This window comes from Pithys albifrons, chromosome 4, assembly GCF_047495875.1.
Source record: "Pithys albifrons albifrons isolate INPA30051 chromosome 4, PitAlb_v1, whole genome shotgun sequence".
NCBI lineage: Eukaryota > Metazoa > Chordata > Aves > Passeriformes > Thamnophilidae > Pithys > Pithys albifrons.
Genome location: NC_092461.1, coordinates 62,282,844 through 62,304,471, shown reverse-complemented (window position 1 = coordinate 62,304,471; position 21,628 = coordinate 62,282,844). Strand labels below are relative to the sequence as shown.

At 38.9% G+C, this 21,628-nt stretch overlaps 1 protein-coding gene across 1 annotated transcript; it reads right to left on the bottom strand.

Moving 5' to 3' along the window:
• Positions 1-837: 837 nt before the first annotated feature.
• On the bottom strand, positions 838-19,736 carry TRAM1 (translocation associated membrane protein 1). Its single transcript, XM_071554366.1, has 11 exons — positions 19,522-19,736; positions 16,633-16,696; positions 15,923-16,044; positions 15,636-15,752; positions 14,818-14,876; positions 14,338-14,422; positions 10,612-10,682; positions 10,418-10,522; positions 9,751-9,894; positions 8,711-8,871; positions 838-7,042 (listed from the first exon to the last, which is right to left on the bottom strand). Exons 1-11 carry the CDS (start codon positions 19,642-19,644, stop codon positions 6,969-6,971), a joined length of 1,125 nt encoding a protein of 374 aa, XP_071410467.1. The 5' UTR covers positions 19,645-19,736; the 3' UTR covers positions 838-6,968.
• Between the last annotated feature and the right edge of the window lie 1,892 nt (positions 19,737-21,628).

Sequence of the window (21,628 nt, the reverse complement as noted above, 5' to 3'; positions counted from 1 at the left end):
AAGACTTAACACTCACTTATCCTTTTCTTCCAATTTGTTTGAGGATTTGCAAGTTACAAATGGAGGTTTTTACGAGTTATTTAACTAGTTCAATAGTTCTTCAAAAGCAACAATCTGATGTATCTAGAGGTGACCTGAATATAGAGCTAGTGGGATCTGTACTCAGTCTCTCCACAATGTATCAAATCAAACCCATGGGAAAGTAACATTCATAGTAAGAGGTCCCTAAAAACAGTCTAACTTTCCTAGGTTGGGTACAGTCCTCAGGTTCCATATTGCCTAGCTCCCCAATAGAGCAGCACTGAGGGTCAGCTTCAGATTGGATGAAATTTTACTCTTCTGTATCAGTGAAGCTGAAGTCTACGCAGGGTTTAAAAGTTGTGTAGCTGAACAGAGTGGAGACACTGGAATAGCAAAGCTCACAGGCCACACCAGACACTGCCCAACACAGCTTGTGGTGTCCAAGTTCATGGTTACCCTCGCAAGCTGGAAAATGCTACTCAAAGGATATAAAATGCTGCACAAGCAGTACAGCACACAAGCCCCACCTTCCCAAGATGAAGGGTCAATGTAGTTTCTCAAGTTGATAGAAGATGAGAAACTCAAGTCCTGAACTCCTCATAATTTTGTGCAGGCTCCAGCTCCAGCCTAAGTTACAAGACATTCCCCTTCAGATTAAGCAGATTTTCTGTCTGTGTTCACTGGTTCAAGTGAATATCCCCCAAAAAAATCACTGTATTTGTCTTTAACCAGTATGTCACTGATGCTGCTGGACTGTAAGCAAGGCCAGATGCAATTTACATAACTCAATTTTTGTAACAGACTATTCAAGAACAGTTTTAATTTGATACTGTTTATTATGATATCCAGGAAAACAATAACAAGGTGATTGCTTATTACAACTTCCACAATTGGGCTCCAGACCTTACAGTCCTGGGTACACGCACACACACACACACACACGCGCGCGCGTGCGCACGCACACACACACAAAGACAACCCTTGCCACAAGAACGTACAATCTAAATAAACAAAACAAACATAGTTAATCAAGAAACAAAGAGGAAGAATCACCTGCGTGAGAACACAAGTAAAGTTTTGACTTGATTTCTAGTCTGGAGTTCAAAAGCTGTAATTCCTACTCTGTTACAGTCATCTTATGACCATGGGCTGAATTTTTATCTGTTGATTACAATTCAAGATATACTCTTCAACACTTATAACCAATATAATGGAGACACAAAGCTCAAGTCCTAGACCATAATTAGTGGAGTGGTATACAGCAAAACCATAGTCTAGAGATTTAGAGAATTTAATTGTCCAGTTTCATAAATGAGAAAGGCAGTAAGAGTGAACTGCAATATGCAAAGGAAAAACATCCAGGAATATCAATTTCTGCTAAACCAGTCAAGATTTACTAATATTTTTTTCAATTCAATATATCAAACTGCTTAACACTTTTCTGTGTAGAATGAAGTAACAACTGTGCTGAGCTGCATGACAATGCCTGACCTTTACCATTAACCACAATAAACACAGACAAAGAATGAATATTGAAAGGCTATCAAATTATAAAGCTGCACTCTATCTGCACTGATTCTGCAAAAAGTTTCAAACACAAAAAGAAGAAAAAGGAGTTGTCATTTCTGGCACTCACATCATAGACTTGCCATCCTTGAACAGAATAAAACTAAAGTACTGGCAGAAACCTAAAATAAAAGTGACAGGACATATAGAGATCAAGTGTATAGGATTCAAAACTGGGCTGTTTAAAAAAAAACAAACAACAAACAGAAATCAGAGTTGTTGCCTTTTGAATTGACAACATCAAAAGAACTTCTCTAAAAGGCAGAAAATAGTCTACTGCTGCTAGAGCCTAGCAATGCTCAGCCATCCTTCACCAAAGGGAACTGACAGTGGCAGATGCTAATAGCAGTTCCATTTCATCCACAATGGCACTTTCTCTATGGATGTGAGCTATATCCAATGCAAGTTGTATTTCAATATATTCATCCTAAAAGTTTCAGTTTCCATGAAGGAAGTTCTGATGACAACCAAAACATTGATGTGCTTATTTCTTGCACATCTGATCCAGGAACAGAAACACTGTTCCAATTTTAGCTCTGAAGAACATACAAAATTCCTAATGTGTAGAGATATAAGCTTATCAGACCAAAAACTGAGTAGGTCAGGGAGCAGTGTGAAGAAAGGATACTCCACAGACATTCACCGCAACAACCTACAGTATATAAAACAACCCCACCAACAAACAAAAAAGCATGGGCTAATCTAGTGCTCTAAAGACAATCCACAGCTAACAATGTAAGAAATTCAAATATGATGAACAGATGATAACTGACGTCAGTCCTTTGAAGTTTTACTCTTTTTAAAGTATCTTCTAAATATTCCCCAAACCTTCATTTTCTAGGGCATTCTCATACACTGCACCAGAAGTAACCTAAATATTTGCACAACAAGATGACTATTACTACAGCCTGCAGGCATTAAACCAGAACCCCTCTCCCTAAAACACATTGTCTCCATGTGCAGGCTCTCACCAGCCTGTAAATGTTAAAAACACCATGACTGTCTCTACTTTGTGTTCAAGTCCCTTCAATACTGCCATTTTCCAGAGAACAATTGGGACAGCAGTGCTCAACACTGCATAGGGAGCCTATTGAGGCTGCCAGTCTCCATCTTCTACAACACAGGCCCAAAGGGCTGAGTCATAAATGGAACCAAACGCAAGTATGACCTAGGAATCAGCTGGTGAACTTCCTGAAAACAGGAAAACAAAATAAGAGAAACCAAACAACCCTCCCCTCCAGGTACCAAGACAGGCATGCAGTGCAGTTCTTGCAAAACTCTCTGGAAGACCTACTTCAACACATAAAGGGTTCATGTGGAAAAAAAAAAATCCCACACCAAAAAACCTGCAGTTTCCTGGCTGTTAAGGAAAGTAATCTTGTTTGTTTGATCCACGACAACCTACTAAATTCCTATTTCTACACCACCAGTATCACCTTGCACTGCTTGGAAGCCTTGATGACAGATAAAAGGTACCTCAGTACAGTAAAGTACAATTAATATTTCCCCTTCCCCCACAATATCTGCCAAAAATCCATTAATACTTAATGGATTTGGCATGTAGGAGCCACCAGAGAGACCAGCTCCTTTCTGGTACCAATGACTGGAAGCCTGTAAAGGAGATCTTCCAACTCATACTGTGATCTAGTGTCATTTTTAAGCAACATGCTGATGAAAGGTGTAGCTGACTGAGAACATGATTCATCTTTTCCCTGCGTCTTTTCTTCTTGTGTATACCTAACTACTTGAGACCCTCTGTGATTACCATCAGGCAACTAAACCAGTGGAAAAAAAGCCAAGCAAACACCTGCACCAGCTCCCTGATCTAACTCACCATGCACCCAGAAAACCTTATGCTAGCCAAGGCAAAGGACAGAACTCCCAAATTGGCAGCAGCCTACATTATTTTCAGCTTAGCATGACCATGGAAATGCTCCCTTCCCTTTAATATAAAGTTTTGCTCCTGACAAAATCACCTCAGGTGCAGTTAGTCAGAAATATTCAAAGAAAAAATGGACTACAGATGTGTACTGACCCTTTTTAAAGATGTCCAATTATTTGTACCAGAGTACTGCACTGCTTATTAAAATATATAACTCCATTAACACAATTAAAATTTTCAAGGAAAAAAGTACTAAAAGTAGTAAAAATATAAAATGCTTACAAATAATGATATTTTTCCAAATGCATTATCCCAATGTCCTCAATTTCTCTTCATCCTAACAGAAATAATCAATGCATTTTCTTATTCAAGGCAAATTCCTTCATAATTCCTAAGTTTGGGAATGGGATCACCAGAAAAGCAGTATTTCCAAGGAGTATTTCCACATTCAGGAATAATTCACACAGGAGAAATCAGTCTTTGCAACTAGTCAAAAAGAAAATGTCCAGTGAAAACTAAAACTCTGAAAATTAATTTCAGCTGCTCGGCTGCTTTGGTGTTATTATATATAATCCCTTTAAAAGTAAAATACTAGTTTTGATGGTAGATTCTGGCGCAGAAACCAAACACACATTTTGGGGGGCAAAAAAGTTATAAAATCATCTATTGTTAAATCTTGAAAAGTTCTGTGAAGATGGGGCAAAAGGAAGCGGGTTTAAGAAAAAAACCCAACCAAATAAGCCTCATTCACTGCCTGTAATTATTCCATTCAAATCCACCTATACAGACAAAGCTTTCTCTTTGTGGGACCTGTCAATTGGCCAGGATAAATTACTGCAGCCTAGCTAAAAATTATTTTATTAGGCATAGTTGAATAAAATAATGTCTATTTTCCTGATTCCATAATTAAGACATGATTAGTTTCAGCTTACTGAACTGCATATTACAAGAAAGAGCCAAAAATGCAGTAACATTTAAAAATCAGTTTTAAGCAACTCAAAAGAAGTTATCCAGTCAAAAAATAGTCTTATGCTAAAACAAGTGATATCAAACTGGAAACCGAAGTCTCAACATCTTCAAAGCTCACGAGTGTTTCCATCCCAAGGTAGAAAATTAAAAATTACTGCTTTTGCCTCATCAAACATAATAAATATGTATTTTTAGTTATGACACAAAAAACAGAAGATATTGGCTTCCAATATTCTATCCAAATTTTAAACAACTCTTATTGTTCTCTAATACTTGGCAGATGGCAACAACTCCTCTAAGGCAAGGATGAAGACTAAGTCATTGTGGAAACAAAAATGCTTTAGTGAAAGTCCAAAGGCCAAGAATGTCTGTCCATAAGGCCAAGACAAAAAACAATGTCCGTATTAACAGTCAAGAATATATTCTTTTGAAGTTTTTGGAAATTAACCTGAAGTTTGCATTTCAAGACTACTGTGCCATAGAATGAGGTTTAAAAGAAACAGTTTGCCTTAGGGAAACAACTACTACAACCCTCAGACTCCTTTAAGTCTTAAAGATCTCAAGAAGTACCTTGATTGCTCCCTTCATAATTTGTTCCTCCATGTGTCATGATTCTGAGAGCCCAGAATATCCAGATATCACAAACTGACACAGAGTCAAAGCACCAGACTAGACACTTAAAATTTTTTCCCTCCTTGGCTTAAGGTACAAGTTGAGAGCAAGGCACACAGAATTTATGAAGGTCTTGCTAGAAACATCAGACAGGAAACATGATTTTGGACAGTGCATATATAATGTACACAATTCTCTCAAAATTTCTGAGTTCCCATTTTCCAGTTTCATGGTCAGATCAGACAGATTCACCGTTCCACCACTTCAAATTAAGACATAGGATAGCTACTTCTACTGAAGCAGACTTGGCATATTACAGGGCATGCTGCCCCAGAGTTCTCAACCCAAGCAAGTACAAGTCTGCCAAGTCCACTTCAGGAGCTGTGAACCAAATACTTGGGAATTGCAACTGTAATTAGCTGAAACATATAATAAATTATACTGCAATCATTCTAAATAGCACTAAACATTTGAAGAATGGATAGTTACTTGTAGAGAAGATTTTGTACTAGAAATGTTTATTCTGAATAGTAAGCAATTGAATTGTAGAAGATACAGAATGCAGATGCATTACTTTGTTGGGTATAAACTCAATTATAATAACAGGTTTTAATTAAAATTATTTTATTTATCAGCTTGATTGCTCATATTTATTCCTCAATCAATAAGCAGTTCAATACTTGGGTTAACTTGATAGACTAATTTAGCAACTTCTTCTTAAGACTGAAATAAATCTCTCAGTCATTCTCAAGCACAGTGGGTTGAATTATGCCCATCACAAAGGTGTACAGAGGAAACAATATATGCATATTAAACTGGAAAACTAACTGGACAAAGCTTCACACTGAACACAATTTTGAAAGATAATGGAAAAATTCTAAAATTTAGGTTTTTCCAGTTGTAGCAAAGGGCACAATAAATCAGTTTTAAGAAGCTGTAGCTTTTAAATATTTTTTCATAAAAATATATATAGGAGAAATCAAACTATTTCCTAAGAGAGGTGAAACAAAGCAAAGCAGTTAGAATAAAGGAATGTTTCTCATAACTTGATCCATTTATTTAATTCCCTCTTCATGGAGCAATAATTGCCTCCCAAACAAATATAACACATTGTAAAAACCTCCACCCTCTAAAATCAGACAAGTTTTCAAAGAAGGTTCAATGTACTAATTCTCTGAGATACATACACTTTAAAAGCACAGACAGAAGTGAACAGTGCTACTCAAATCAACTCTTCCTATGAACATACACACTCCCTTCTAATTTTCAAGTGCTAAAGCTATCTCTCAAAAAGGTTTTTTGTTCCTTTTAAGAGATTTCTAACCAACAAACAGTAAGACTCTGCAACATTTCTGATTATTTCAGTTTTGTTTTAATGATATGGGGCAATTCTAAGAGCAGACATTGTGCAGCTAGTAACTACAAAGTAAAGAGGTCTATTGGTCTTGGAATCCTAATTTGAAATGCAAATTTGAGCCATGGTAATTAACTGAAAAGTCAGAGTATCTGAAAATGCATACTGAGTTTTCACTTCAATTTTGCAATACTTCTTGGGGAACTTGGAAAAAGTGAAGTTGGTAGAACAGCATATATCACTGAGATTACAAAAACTGGAGGGAAATAATACATTGCAACAGCGATCCTCATTAAGTAAGTTACTTCATCACAGTAAATATTTAAAAAAGTGTCAATATTTTTTAAAAAGTGTTGAATCCTCCCCCCAAGTATTTGAAGAGAGATAAACCTTTTTCCTTAGTTAAAATGGCTTTTTAAAAAAAGTTTCTCAAAACAACATCAATAATCAAAAAACATGAATTGTATTTTCCTTAATCCATAATATCTCTAGTGCTGAAGGGCCATCCATGTAAAAAGCAGATTCTTTGGGGACATTAGTCAATTAACTTAATAAAACTCAGTTTTACGAGGATTTATCCTTCCTGCTGCGAGGTGAGTCTGCCCCATTTGAGGTCACTGTTCCATTTATTCCATTTTCTACAAAAAAAGAAAAAAATATTTTTCAAATACAATGAGATGCTTTATATATTTTTTTACATTTTTCTAGGTCCTATGGAAACAGTCTTTTAACTTCTTTTCTGATGTATCTTCTTCATTTAACGTCATGATTTTAATTCAGAATGCAACTCTATAATGAAGCTTTTACAAATTGCAAAATGTAAAGTTTACTACAATAAATTCCCATTTGCTGATGTGGCCAGACAGTGAAATGTGTGCATTATATACACCTAGACTGAAAATCAAGACCAGTTATATAGGAGATATTCTGTGAAAAAGTAAAACACAATCTGTAGGTAAGACTGTTCTGTGAAATTTTGGAGACACACAGTATATATACAATTCTCTTGTATAGGTCTTAATTTCCACCTAATTCATATTGTAATTTTTGCTAAAATTACACTCCTTCACTTACCTTTACAAGTATTTGATATTCATAGGAAAGCCTTTATATACACATATATGTACAATTTTTAAAGCACATACTTTAAAGCTCTGATTAAATAGGACACTGACTCAGGAAAATACGTTCACTCAACTACAAGAAAAACCTCCCACTGAATTTTCTGATGAAAACAAAAAACCCCAACCCCACACAAAAGCCAAGTTGTGATAATCACAAATCACCTAAAGGGAATACAGGAATAATCTAAAGCACATAATTTTAATAAAAAAAAAAAAAACTTGGGGGAAATTAAAAAAAAACCCTAACTGAATTGATCTCCCACCATAAATTTCAGGTCTTGGTGAAAATGGTCTTGATATGCATTATGTTCAATGTATCAAAAAGTAGAACAGGTTGGTAATACATGATTGGGAGCAAAGGATCATGCTGAAAAAAGCTTTTGAAACAACTTCAGCAGTTTCAAAAAAGTCCAGAAGTTATTCAAGCTAGCAATTAAATACTCAGAAGCTACAACAGAAATACTTAGGTATGGGGGTATTTTATCTTTTTTTTAAAAGAGCACATAATTTTTCTTGGAGGAAAGAGCATTCAGTTCATCTTTCATGCCCTTTCCATAAAAAGAGTGTGACATTATCAAAAAGTCAAACCTGGAGTCATTAGTTCATTTCCAAATGCCTCAACAGAGGTTTAGAGTAGTAAGTAGTTATCACCTCCCCTTACACAACTATCAAATTCTATTTTTTATGAAAACAGCCCAACACAAGACTATTTACACTATTTACTGAGTGGATCATCAAACCATCTCTTTGCTGTAAACCCTCAGAATTCTGTGGCAATAAAAATCAAGCTTGAAATTCATTGCAAGAAAATTTTACAAATAATTGTTTATAAGAACAGATCTAAAATTGCATCTGTTCCCTTTTTGTAAGGAAACAAAACATAAGCATGACAAATTTTGTTCAGGTATCAAAATTAAAGATAACAAAAATATCATGTTGCATTAACTAAAGATACAGTAATTCCTTCATTTGGGCAACTAGAAAACCCAAACAATATACAGTGTTTTTTTAAAAATCAATTCTCCCCACAGTAATATTCATCAATACTGTTTCTGTAACTGAGTCACTTCACTTGCAAGTTAAATAGAAAACACTTCTCTAGAAACTCTGTTAAAAAAGGCTTTCCATATCCTAAAGTTGTTTTTGAGAAGTCAAGGCAACAGAAAAACTGAAACTACAAACCTCTTTCTTTTCTGGAGGTCTTTCCTTTAGCTGATACAAACTTCTTTTTCACTGACTGAGGCTGAGAAGAAGAATGCTCTCTCCACCGCCGAAGCTGGAAATTAATGAACTTCCACATCATAAATGCTTGTGTCATGCAGATGGAGGCCAGCACGCTGATTCTAGAAACAAAACATAGGTAAAGTTTTATCAGTAAGTTTGTCACACATTAGAGCGATTCCCTCTAGATAACACAAATTTCTACAAGTTCAGTTTTATTCAGGTTAATTGTTTTTTGGCAATTTCCACCTTCTCCTCCTAGTAACATCCATTTTTCTAAGCCATACAAGTGTTTGTTTATATAGGGCAACTGGGCTGAAGCATGACCAAGATGATCAAAATTAGATATACAGTGATAGTGAAGTCTCTCCCCATCAAGACTGGAAAGTACTAGATTTCTTTCCTTCCGTCTTTTCCAGAATTACTCTCAGAGTACCAGGCAGCAACAGCTGAAAATTATATAAGAGTGTCTTGCCATTCTGAGTGTCTATTCTGCAGGGTAATGCTGACATTGTCAATGTTTCAATATCATTCTTTTCTGGATTTAATTCATAAGAATCTCAGGTGGCTGGCTGAACATTCTGCATCACACAGCAGCAATAGGAGCCATAATAACTGCAGAGAAAGAAGCAGAAATCTTCAACCGAGACCAAAGATGCTCTGGACATAACACCTTGACTCTATAGATAAATGCACTGCAATTATATCTAGAATTCAATTTACTAACTCTAAAACATTTAAAATCAGTGTTTGCAATTGAATATTCCTTTTAATTCTGGGTTTTTTTTCCACAAAGAAAGAGTAACCATTTACAATTTCTCAGCTGTAGACTGTAAATAATTCACTTCACTGTGTCTTAAAAGTTTGTTATATAAGCTATTCCTACTGATCTCACTGATTGCATGAAAACAATCATTCAGAATTAATACCATACCATTTATATGGTGTATTTCACACAGGTTTACAAAACATGTGTAAGAACCATTCCAGGTTTACTATACCTAATAGCCAGGATATTAAAGTTTCCAGTACTGAAATTCAACTGCTGATCTTCTGCTCTTGCCAGTCCAAAGCCAAAAGTGAGGACTGAGAGAATCAAGGTGAGAAGCCTTCCCAAAACAAAAAGAACTGCCCACAGTGAAAATCTAGAAAAAAACCACCACAAAAACTAAATGAATTTTCCATTCAAAACACACACACTAACAAAGCAAATGTTTACCCTTTACCAAGCAAATTTTTTTGAAATATAAGAGCTTACCTAAATCCATTTGTACCTACCCCAATTAAGTCTTGTATTATGTTCTGAAAATTAATTTCAACTCAATAGAAAGTGCTTTCCAGTACTATTAGAACACAAGCATGTTAATAGTTCCTACAGAATTGACTGTATTAGCAACCAATCCTGTTTTATCTCTACAAAACTTTTAAAACAAAAATGAGTAGACATTGTTAGATTTTATTTCATTTTATACTGCTACTAACATTTACTTAAATAGGCTAAAATAAGGTAAAAAAATCGTTGTTTTAGAGTACTAACACTATTCTGGGGAACTGTGGTCTCTAAGAAACCAAAATTACAACTTTCTTGTAATTTTGGTTTCTGGTTAGTTAAATGCAAAAGGTTTTAAGACAGAAATGATGTGAATTTAAAAGATAAAGACTACTTACCCTTTCTGGTACTTTTCATCACTGAAGTAGAAAAGACGGGATATGTGGAAAAGAAATTCAACGAAATAATGCAATACCAGAAGAACAAGTCCAAGATGGGTCAGCCTATCAAAACAAATAAAACACACATACAGACATTTTGTTAGATGTTTAAGACAGAGAATGAAACCAGCAAAAGTTTACAATTCACTTACTTCAGGAGATAGGCTCCAGCAATATGAAAGAGGTAAAGCCCAATGTAGACGACCTGGCGAAAGATATCTTCCTAGCAGGAAGAAAAAAGCAACCAGGAGTTATACAAAATGTCATATAGTATTGTACAATGTTGTATATTATTACTATTCCTTCGTCTCGAAAATCTTCTTTGTTTATCAGCTACTTTAACACGGGTTGGTCTGGCACTGAATTACTCAGCTGGAATCATCTAATTCCACACACAGCTTACTGCTTACTTGGCAATAACATTCAGTATCTTACACATATGCCACTGTGATAAAACAGATCAAACACCAAAAGGATGCTTTCTAAAAGAGCCCAGTTTTATTTGACTCCTGTGAATTTGCACAAGTCAATACAATACTTATTTTGTATATATTACTGTATCACCAGATCCTACAGTTTCACACATTTGCTGCCAATCAGATTGTCAAGAGTGGTACAGAAATAAAATAATAGTCCACAAACCAAAATGAAAAGTTTCCCAAGTGTTGGCATCTATTGAAAAATTTAAGACCAACCAAAATTCTGGAACACTGTTGCTGGCAAATACAGAGAATATTGTTATTAACCAGTCATGCTAAAACACATGGTCACACTTCAAGTGAGGTTTTAGCCAGCCCTATTAAACTGAACACTTCATGGACACAAAATAATAAAGAGGAAGATACACAACACATGGAAAGCAGATTGTGCCATCTGTGAATGGAAGAATCACTAAAGTATGCCAGATCACAATAAAAATCTGTTTTGGAGTGGTATGCAAAGTACGTTCAAGTTGTGCTTAAGAAACTCCTACTTTCTGGAAAGATTCCCTAAAGTTCAAGCAAGAATCTTCAGCTTTATTTTGTATACATGCAAATAAAAAAGGCCTAAAATTTTAATCTTGTAATATCTATAGTATGTTATGAAATACTCAATCTCAAATCCAACAAACATAGAATCAAACACTTGTGACAACAGAAAGAACCACGAACATACACAAAGAGCAAGAAAACAGATGGAGAAAGACCTACTCTAAAGTATCTGAAAGAAAACAAAAAATTAATTCTTTCAGATAAATTAGAGAACAGTCAGTACAAATGGTCAGTTTCTGCAAGTATTACTAGGAAGAGCCTTTTACATTTTTACTTCAGAACTGAGGTAACATTTCAACAGCCCAAGCTGCCTGCTTAGACAAACTGGCAGAGACTGAAGGCCTACTGGAATAAAGCAGCTGGAGATATACATCACTATACAGAGGAACCAGAGTTAAGAAGTTCTGTCCTTGTCTATGTCAGCAGTACAGACAACTAGACCTGAGAAAAAGCAGCCAGTTCCTTCAAGAGAAGGAATAAGGCAAGGAAGCCAAAAGGGCAGAGGTGAAGCCATGGTGAGAGAAGTATTGACTATGAACTTCATAAAACAAACTATTACTCTTTAAACTTACTGCAAAAGTCAGTGGTCAAAATTTCAAGCAGTGATCCAGTAAAACATTACAATTCAACATACAGCACTTAGGTAATTTGTGACAGCTTTCTTGAAGTTACATTAAAAAAAATCTCCACACTTGGCTAAGAAGTTAAATTTGAGAGGTATCTTTAGCACAATATGAACACATCAGCTGCAGTGCATCTGCAAAACAGTGTTTATACTGCATCTTATCAGTATAAAAACAATGCATCTCATTACTATTTTACTTAGCCTCTTCTAGGCTCCTGAAAAAAGACCTATGGTTATATGACACCTATGTTTTATTTTCTTGAAAAAACACAGGCAGCAGAGATGCAGCCTAGTCACAGAGCAATAACAGAATGGTTTGGGCTCAAAGAGATCTTTGTACATCATCTAGTCCAACATCTCTACCATGGGCAGGGACTTCTGTCACTAGATCAGGTTGCTCAAAGCCTCATCCAACCTGACCTTGAACACTTCAAACGAAGAGGAACCCGTAACTTCCCTGGGTCAACTGTTCCAGTGTCTCATCATCTTCATTGTAAATAATTTCTTGTATCTACTCTGAACCTATCCTCTTTCAAATTAAAATCACTGCCCTATGTCTTGTCACTGTAGGCTCTGATAAAAAGTCTCTTTCCATCTTCCTGACAAGGCCACTTCATATAGTGGGAGACCACAATAAGTTCGCCCTGGAGCCTTCTCCAAGCTGAATAGCCCCAACTATCTCACCCTGTCTTCACAGGAGGGGTGCTCCAGTTCTCTGTTAATCTTCATAGCCCTTCTCTGGACCAGCTCAAATAGATTTATATCTTTCCTGTGCTGGGGATCCCAGAGCAGGACTCAGTAGACCAAGTGTGGTTTCACCAGAGCAGAGGGGCAGAATCACCTCCCCCAATTAGATGGTCACTGATTTTTATGCAGCCCAGGTTACAACTGGCTTTTGGGGTGCAAGGGTACATTGCCAGCTCATGTCCAATTTTTCATCCCCCAGCAGCCCCAAGTCTTCTGCAGGGCTGTTCTCAATCCAATCAGCCCCAGACTATGCTGATGTTGGGGATTCCCATAGTCCAGGTGCAGAACCATGCACTTGACTTTATAGACCTTTATGAGGTCCACATGGACCCAGTCCTCGAGCCTGTCAGGATCCCTGTGGATGGCATCCCTTTCCTCAAGCAAATCAACTGCAACACTCAGCTCGATGTCATCTGCAAACTTGCTGAGGGTGCACTCGATCCCTTTGTCTGTGTCACTGATGAAGATGTCACACAGCACTGGTTCCAGTACAGACCTTTGAAGAACGCTGCCAGTTACTGGTTACCACGTGGATATTGACTCACTGATGGGAACTCTCTGAAAGCAGCCATCCAGCCAGTTCCTTAACCATCTAACAGTCCATCCATCAAATCCCTTTTCCAATTTAGACATAAGGAATCTGTGGGGGATCCTATCAAAAGCCTTAAGAAAAGTTCAGTTAGATGACATCAGCAGCTCCTTCCTTATTCTCTGATGCAGTCACTCCACCACAGGAAGCCACTAAGTTAGTCAAGTATGATCTGCCATGTTGAAGAGTTTAAAACAAGGAAGTTTAAGAAGAAAAATGTATATGCAAAATTATCTTGAGTAAAAACATGCAAAAAGACTACTTAAAATTGGTCCAGGAAGGCAAAAAGTGTGCTACAAAAAATCTACAGCAAACTCAGTGTTATGAGAACCCAAACATGAAAACCCTTAGGGAAAAAAACAATGCTCTTTAAAATTGAGCACTGAAAAAAATCCAATACATACCTAACCAGCACTTTTGCTGAGGATAGTGGTTTTTAAATCAAATCCCAGACTTCAATACTGCTTTGATTTATAAAATTATTCAGTTTTATTCTACACGTATATCATGATTCATGCAGTAACTGTGATTTCGGTGACTGTTCAGACTACCGAGTACGAGAAACAATAAAAAGAGTTTGAAAAGAAAATCTCACATTCATTTGCTCAAGGAAAAATTCTTTCAGCAGATGACAAACACTAGTCATTTTTATCTACGCAACAGATATATAGCAATTTTACTGGAATTACAAATACAGCATTTAACTGAAAAGAAAAAAGCCACCTTTCTCACATTTTGAGCATACCAAATTCCATCAGGTAAAGTGGGTAGCACAAATTAGAATCAAGAATCTCGGATAACACATTACTTTGGAAGTTCAAAAGAAATTAACTATTCCACCGTTAGGTTGCTCTGGAGTTGCCTTCCATTTAGATTCTGAACTTACTTTTTTCGTTTTCTGGAAGTACAATTCTGGAAAAGCATGAAACCAATATGCCAACTGTAAGATGTAGAAAAACTTCATTTGAAACCTGTGCAATACAGCAAGAATTGAACGATATTACTTACTATGAATTATCTTGAAAAATTTTAGAAGCTTTCTAGTGAATATATTTTATCACTGTCTCTTAACCAAAGAAAAAATACAGATCCTTCCTGCCAACCAACTCCAAACTCTGATTTTTACAAACAAAACCATTAATATAAAGATTGCAAAAAATTAATTCTTTAAGTAACAGCCTACAGAAAGAGAACTTCGTATGCTACATATTGGCAGAGAATCAAGAGCCCACATAAACACAACCAAAAATATATTGACTAATATAGTTTTACAAACTACTTATTCCACACAAATCGTATGTGACACAAGCTAAGTTTGAAACACTCCCTCCTCTCGCCCAGCAATCCCCTAAGGAAGAGGCCTTACGGAATCAGAGTGTGCGGGTAGTCCCTCCACAGAGAGGTTGGATCTGCTATAAAGTTCTCCTAAAAAAGTAAAAACAAAAACCCACCCAATAAACTCTCAAACATGTTACTTTTTAGTCAGAAGTAATGACTGGATGTACATGTATGCATTTATGTATATGCACGTGTGTACATACAAACATGTGTACACATCTACATACGCAAGTAAAAGCTGCAGATCTATGCTTTTTTTTCTGAATCCCAAGAAATCATAAATAAACAAAACAAAACCCAGCCAAAAAAACAACCTCCCAAAACAAAAGACAATTGTACTGGTTTAAGAAAGTAAAAAACAACCAATCAAATTATATGTTTGTTCAATATAGAATGTCCTTACGAGATGGAAGTTATTTCAGCATCACTACAGCCACAAGTCTTCTCATGTAAACTGCTGACAGGCTGTGAGGTTAACTGAGAGAAGGAATGTTTTTCCAGGATTTATTGTTAAGGAAATAAAAAAAGATACTCTTCCCCTTCTACGAAGTTAAGCTCATAAAGATTGAGCTTTTTAAACATTTATGTTAATTAGCCAACATAAAAAACTAGAGAGAATTAAGTACCATAAGATGTTAAATGGTTTTACCTTATTCAGTTGACCGTAAATCAACTCAAGGCTGAGCAACAGCAACACTACTGGACTTCATACTTAGTTATGACTACACCCTACACAGAATTCATAAACTTGTCCCCACTTTCAACCAACCAAAACCCAGAAAAATAAGCCACCTAAATGAAGTTTCTGAAATTTCATAATATAAACAGAAAAGGAAGCATACTTACAGAGACAAGAATACTCGTTCCCCAAACACAGGAGAAAAGGTAGAATGCGCTAAGTTGCCCAGACTCATTGAACTTGCTATGCTTTGTTTTTGAAAAGTGCATTTTCCTGTTGATTTTCTGAAATGAAAATCCATTGTTAGTTACATGTTGTTAGAACATCTAAAAGTTTTAATGGATGTTTTTACAGTTAAAAGCTTTAATGCAGAAGTTTACTTTTAAGTTAATAGTCTTAAACTCTTAATTAAAACCTTTTATCTTGATGAAAGGAATTAATATTTTGTACTTACATCCAGTACGTACTCCTGAATTATAGCATGTATGATTATTGCTACAAGCATGTAAAAGAAAATCGTAGCCAAGTCTTTGATGCCATAGTGATAGAGAGTGATAGTTTCTGCAGATTGTTCTTCTAAAAGACAAACAGAATTAACTGTTAAGCACCAATACAGTTTAATGGCTAGTAAGTTTGTTTCTCAGAGTGAAACCTTTCAGACAGAAGTGGCTTGTAGTCAGGTGAACAAATGAAAGTCAAATTAAACCATCACCACAAACTAGGTCACTAGATTGTTTATAGTTATCTTCTCCATCACATCACAAAAGTAATTTGACTCTGCAAAGAGGTACTATAAAACTAAAAACTAAAGTGCACTTAGGAAGCTTACCCAAATGCATTTAAAGTGAACAATAAAAATATGTTAAACTATCACCCCACTTTGACTATTGAAGATTGTCGTTTGCAAAGCCAGAGTAAGAATTCATGAACTCATTTACCAGTCAGATGGTGGTTTTGAACTAATGATGAATCCAGCAGAACAGAAATACTGTCTTTAACCTAATTAATTAAAATGGAGTTTTAATAAAAATAAAGGGAAAATCTTGAAAACTGTTTATTATATATTGAAAGTGACAAATTCACTTACTGTCAGTCTAGAAAGTATGGCATACTAATAATGTGTAACTACACTGTCTCATAACTAACCTCCTGTAAGATACATACCTGTAGCAGGAAAGGTAACATTATATTGAAGTGTAACAAAAATGACGGCTCCTTTTGCTGTAATCTGTAAGAGAAAAAAACCCAAAGTGCCATAAATTCTTGTGGAAATAAACAATATTAAATTGAGGACATTTGTCCATGCTTTTAACACCCTTCACCAGCATGTCTGTCTCCCCAAAAAAGTGTTCAATTCACATTATCACATGACATGACTTTTCAAAGGCTGCACTAATCACCTGGTCTCTACAGTTTTGTTTACAGAATACCCAACCTGCTGAATGAAATATCCTTGAAAATGCTACTTACAAATAGTCTTTCCTACAAGACTTAAATGAAAGTGTTACAATTCTTTCTTCAGTCCACACTGTATTATTACATTAACAAATGTACATTGTCATGGAACCCCTAGACCATGATGCATTCAGCAATGGCTGAGAATAAAATTTATTTAAAACTATCTTTTTTTGATTTGACAAAATTTGAAATCAATTATCATATTCATAAACCTGTGAGTGATCTGAAAAACGTGAAGGGAAGGAAAAAAGCATAAAGAACAGAAAACCATTTCAGACCAGTGGCATACCAACTCAACACAAGTCAATACATTCTTTTGACCCTGGGGATCCTTTGGCAACAACTGTAAAACAAACGAAATTAAATTTAGCAGTAGTGGTACTACACCTTTAGGATCTGGCTGTAGGAAAAAGCAGAATGAATAAAAGCAATTTGAAGGGAGGATGTTTGCTTTAATGGCTTTTTTTTGGAGGTGGGGATATTCTAAAAACCCCAATAAATAAGCAGGAGTACAACTGCTCATTTGTCAATAAGCATAAACTTATTTTTAACTGTAACACATCTTTGTTGAATCCCAACATGAATCACCATGTCTTAACTGAGAAGGAAAAATAACTGTGCTTTACAACAATATTCACGATCATTTCTCTTTGCTGTAAAAATCCAGTGTCTTTGTGGCAGTTATAGGGCTGACAAAAAACACAGGCTCCTTTATGAATTTTGGAAGGATACTTTGAGTATCTGAAGACAATGATTAGATTATTACCATCTTAAATTACCATTCACATGAAATGAAATGAAATTTTAAAACCAGTGCTTTGTCAACAAGCCTTAGATTTTCTATGAAAACCTGAATACATGGCAGACTGTTCAATCCATGTAACTTCAGGGTATGAACTAGTTTGCCTGAATTAGTGAAGTTCCCTCGGGCTTCCTATTCATCAAGGGAGCCCTTAGAAGACAACTGAAAACGCTGGTCAATTCTGAACTGGCCTTTGAGGGTTCTGTCACCTACTCTCAGTACTTAACTGAATTGCACAAGTCAGGCAATACAAACACCATACCATACCAACTTCAACCACAACAGGTATTTTCCAAGACCTATATCAAAGCATTTGAAAAACTTCAACAATCTTCTCAGCAACACCACATCTGTACTAGCAAAGACATATGGCCTTCCTACATCAAGGCAGAAAACACCATGGATTAAAAAACCTGGAAACAAAAGAATTCAGCACACCCCCATCTCCCCCAAACCTCCCACCCTACCAGGAATACTGTTAATACAGTAAGCCTCAAGTAGGCATAAAAAGTAAATGTTTAGGTCCACCTGTTTAACTTCATTCCCAGAAAACCACCATATGGAGGCTGTCTTGGTGATTTTTGATAAGGAAACTCAAACATAACAGCTTTGTTGATCTGCCCTGTTTCTACTTTTCACATATACATATGTATGTATGTATGTATGTGTTTTTCCTAACTCCACTGGCCCTTCGTGCTGAGCAGTACCAACGGCTAGATAAAACTATTCTGAAAATCATCCATGTAACAAAAAGGTTCACGACCCTAAAAAAAGTCTAAAATAAATGCCTAAATATATATATAAACAAATGTGTAGAATACCAAAACCCCAGAAACATTTAGCCAACAAAGTGTCTTTGATGATCAGTGATCATACTCTGAGAGACCCAAGTCTCAGTGATCTGATCACAGAACATTTTGGCAGTCACACAGGCAAGCTACCTTTTCAGTTCTCTCAGAAGGTAATCGAGAAGAGCCCAAAAGGCACGTTTTAAAACATCTGCATTCAACATGAGGGCCGAGAGAGCGCTTGGCCTGCAGCAGGGCTGGCCCTCAGTAGAGCTCCCCTCGGCCGCTGCCAAACCTCGGCCCATCTCCGAGGCGGGAGAAGGAAGCGGGGGATGAGCAGCGGGGGATGAGCAGCGGCAGCCGAACTGCGCCTGGAACGGCCTGGCGCGCCGGGATGCTCAGCGGGGGCGCAGGCAGGGGCCCCGAGCGGCGGCTCTAAGGACACGTCACCGCTGCTCTCCCTTTCCCGCCGCGCCGCCCGACGGGAGCCGTAGTCCCGGCGGGGCCTCGCACACAAAGAGCGGGGGATCGGCTACGCGGCCGGGCCTCGCCCCCCGCCCCCTCTCCCGGCTGCCACGTAACCTCATCGCCCGCAGGAACCTCCCGCCGCGGGAGGCAGCGCCGACCCGCTCCCCGGCCCCGCACGGCCTCCCCGGGCGGCGGCGGGAAGCGGGACCCGGTCCTGGCGGCAGCCACAGGCTGCGCCACTCCAAGCCGAGCCGGGGAGGAGGGCGTGCCCGCCGGGAAGCGGGGACGCGCCGCGGGGAGGGCGCGCTGGTGCCGGGGCCGTGCGGCGGGGCGCGGGTCTGCTCCCTTCCCGCGTACAGCGGGGCGGGCGCGGGCAGGTGCGCGGGAGGCGGTGGCGCTGGCTGGGGACAGCCGCAGACACCCGCCCAGCCTCCTCCACTGCATCGCGACTCCCGCGCCCTCCAGCACCAAGAGCCCCCGGCGGAGTAGGGGGAAGCGGGACGAGGATCCCCGGCGGGGGCGTTGGTGCCGCCTCACCTCGAACATAAGCCCCAGTAGGAAGATCATGGCCATGCAGGACACGATGTCCGCATGGTTCTGCACGATGAACTCGTGGCTCAGCACTGGGGGGTTCTTGTTGCTCTTCTTGCGGATCGCCATAGCGGGCCGGGAGCTGGGCGCCGGCGCCGCCGCCTCCCCGCTGCCAGCACAGCTCTTCTCGGCGCGCCCAGGAAGAGGCGGAGGAGGAGGAGGCGGCCGCGCAGCCGGGGTGGCCCCGGCGCTGCGCAGCTTCCCCCGCCCGCAGCGCCCCTGCCGGCCGGCGGCGCCTCCGCCCGCTCTCCGCCCCGGGGGCGGGAGGGCAGCACCGCCATTCAAACCCGCCAACCCGGCAGCGCCCCGGGAGGCAGCGTGCCCGCGACTCGTCAGTAGAGCCGAGCGCTGCCGAGCTGTGCCATGCCACCTGGGCAGCGCCGGCCGGATGCTCGCGGGCGGTAGCCCGAAGCCCGCGCTAGGCACCGGCTTAGCTTCACTCTACTCTTCCCACCGGGGCAGCGGCGACAGAAAATGACTGTGGGCTCCGCAGGGGTCGCGGAGGAGGCGCGATCCAACAAAGCGGGCTGCCGCCGCTTCGGGAACTTCGACTTCACTCTCTCCCGGTACCCCCGCCATCCAGGTTCACCTTCGATGCCTCTCTTCTCCCCCGAGGCTAAGCTTGGTTATCGCCAGCCCTCTGTCCGGTGTAAGATGCGATCCTGGAGGGTGCAAGAAGGCCACGCTCCACGGGCTCGTTCTGGGTACGGCCGAGGCACAGCCGCACAGTGCCGGTATCACTCGGCCGGCAGCGGCTTCCACCGTCCGTCTCCTCACGCCGTACGGTGTAGCCAGAAATAACAAGTAACATGTAACAGTAACAGTAACAAGGATTCCAATTGCAAGGAAGCAGAACGGAAGAAAAGCTAACCAAGAAGTACAGAAGGGATACATTAACAGGGAGGCTAGAAGTGGATTGAAAAAACCCATCCAGGCAAAGGAGTTTTTTTGGCAGGTGAAAGTGGATAAATTAAGAGGTCTGAGAAATCAACGCTGAATTCAGCTGTCCTTCATCCCCTCAAAAATTCATGCTATGTTTATTTATTAAATTTTCTGGTTGGCACATATTTCCAGTGGATCTATGGAAAGGAAAGATCAAGAAAATGTCTAGTTTGTAGCTGAAATATAGTATTGCCAGAATGGCTTTTGCCATCAGCTAATGAATACAGGGTAGGAAAACAGGGTAGGAAATTAAGGTGCAACAATTTGGTAATGCTTTGCCTTACCAGAATTGAGACCATGCACCAAATACATTGTATGAGCTGTTTTTAATAGATTTGTTTCTTCCTACTCTGTGGATAGTGAGTGACACATGGTGCAGACTGATGACCAGGTCTTTGAACTATAAAACATCTTCATCAGCTGTTTAGATGCTCAGAGGCTTTCTATCAATATAATAACTCATCAGACAAATATATTTGGTGTCTGGAGATGATCTAAGATACTTAAAAATACAGAAGAGGCTACAGAAAAATTTCCCTTCACAGCTTTTTTTTTTCTTTTTTTAAGCTTAAACAGAAACAGCATTCATATTTCAGTCCCAAGATGTTTAATATCCTATAAATCCCTTAATCCCCTGGCCACACCAGTATTTTGTTAAAGTAAGCAGAACACTTTCAACAATAACAATGTGAAAGTATACCCTTGATTGCATACAGTGTAGTTATGGATGTAACATACCGCACACCTGTGAATCCTTTCTGCAGTATGTTTGCATCTGTTTCCCACCTCAGAATTAAATCATGTCATCTCATTTCCACAGAACATAACAAACAGGACTTAACTGGAACAAGACGTGCTTTCCTCAAGCTATAAGCAGCAAGTGCCTTGAGTGTCTGGCTGGATGTCCTGTCATACAAGCACTGAGAACCTTGGTTTCAACTTGCTTTTATGTTTGTCCTGACAACACAGTGTAAATTGCTATACTGAAATGGAAAACAAGGAAAGCTGTAGCCTTATCTGAAGTTTCCAGACCTTCCTTTTATCAGGAGTTCCCTCTTCTGCTACATCATGTTTCATATGGCTCTTTAGGCAAAGTGGGATAATCTGAAAC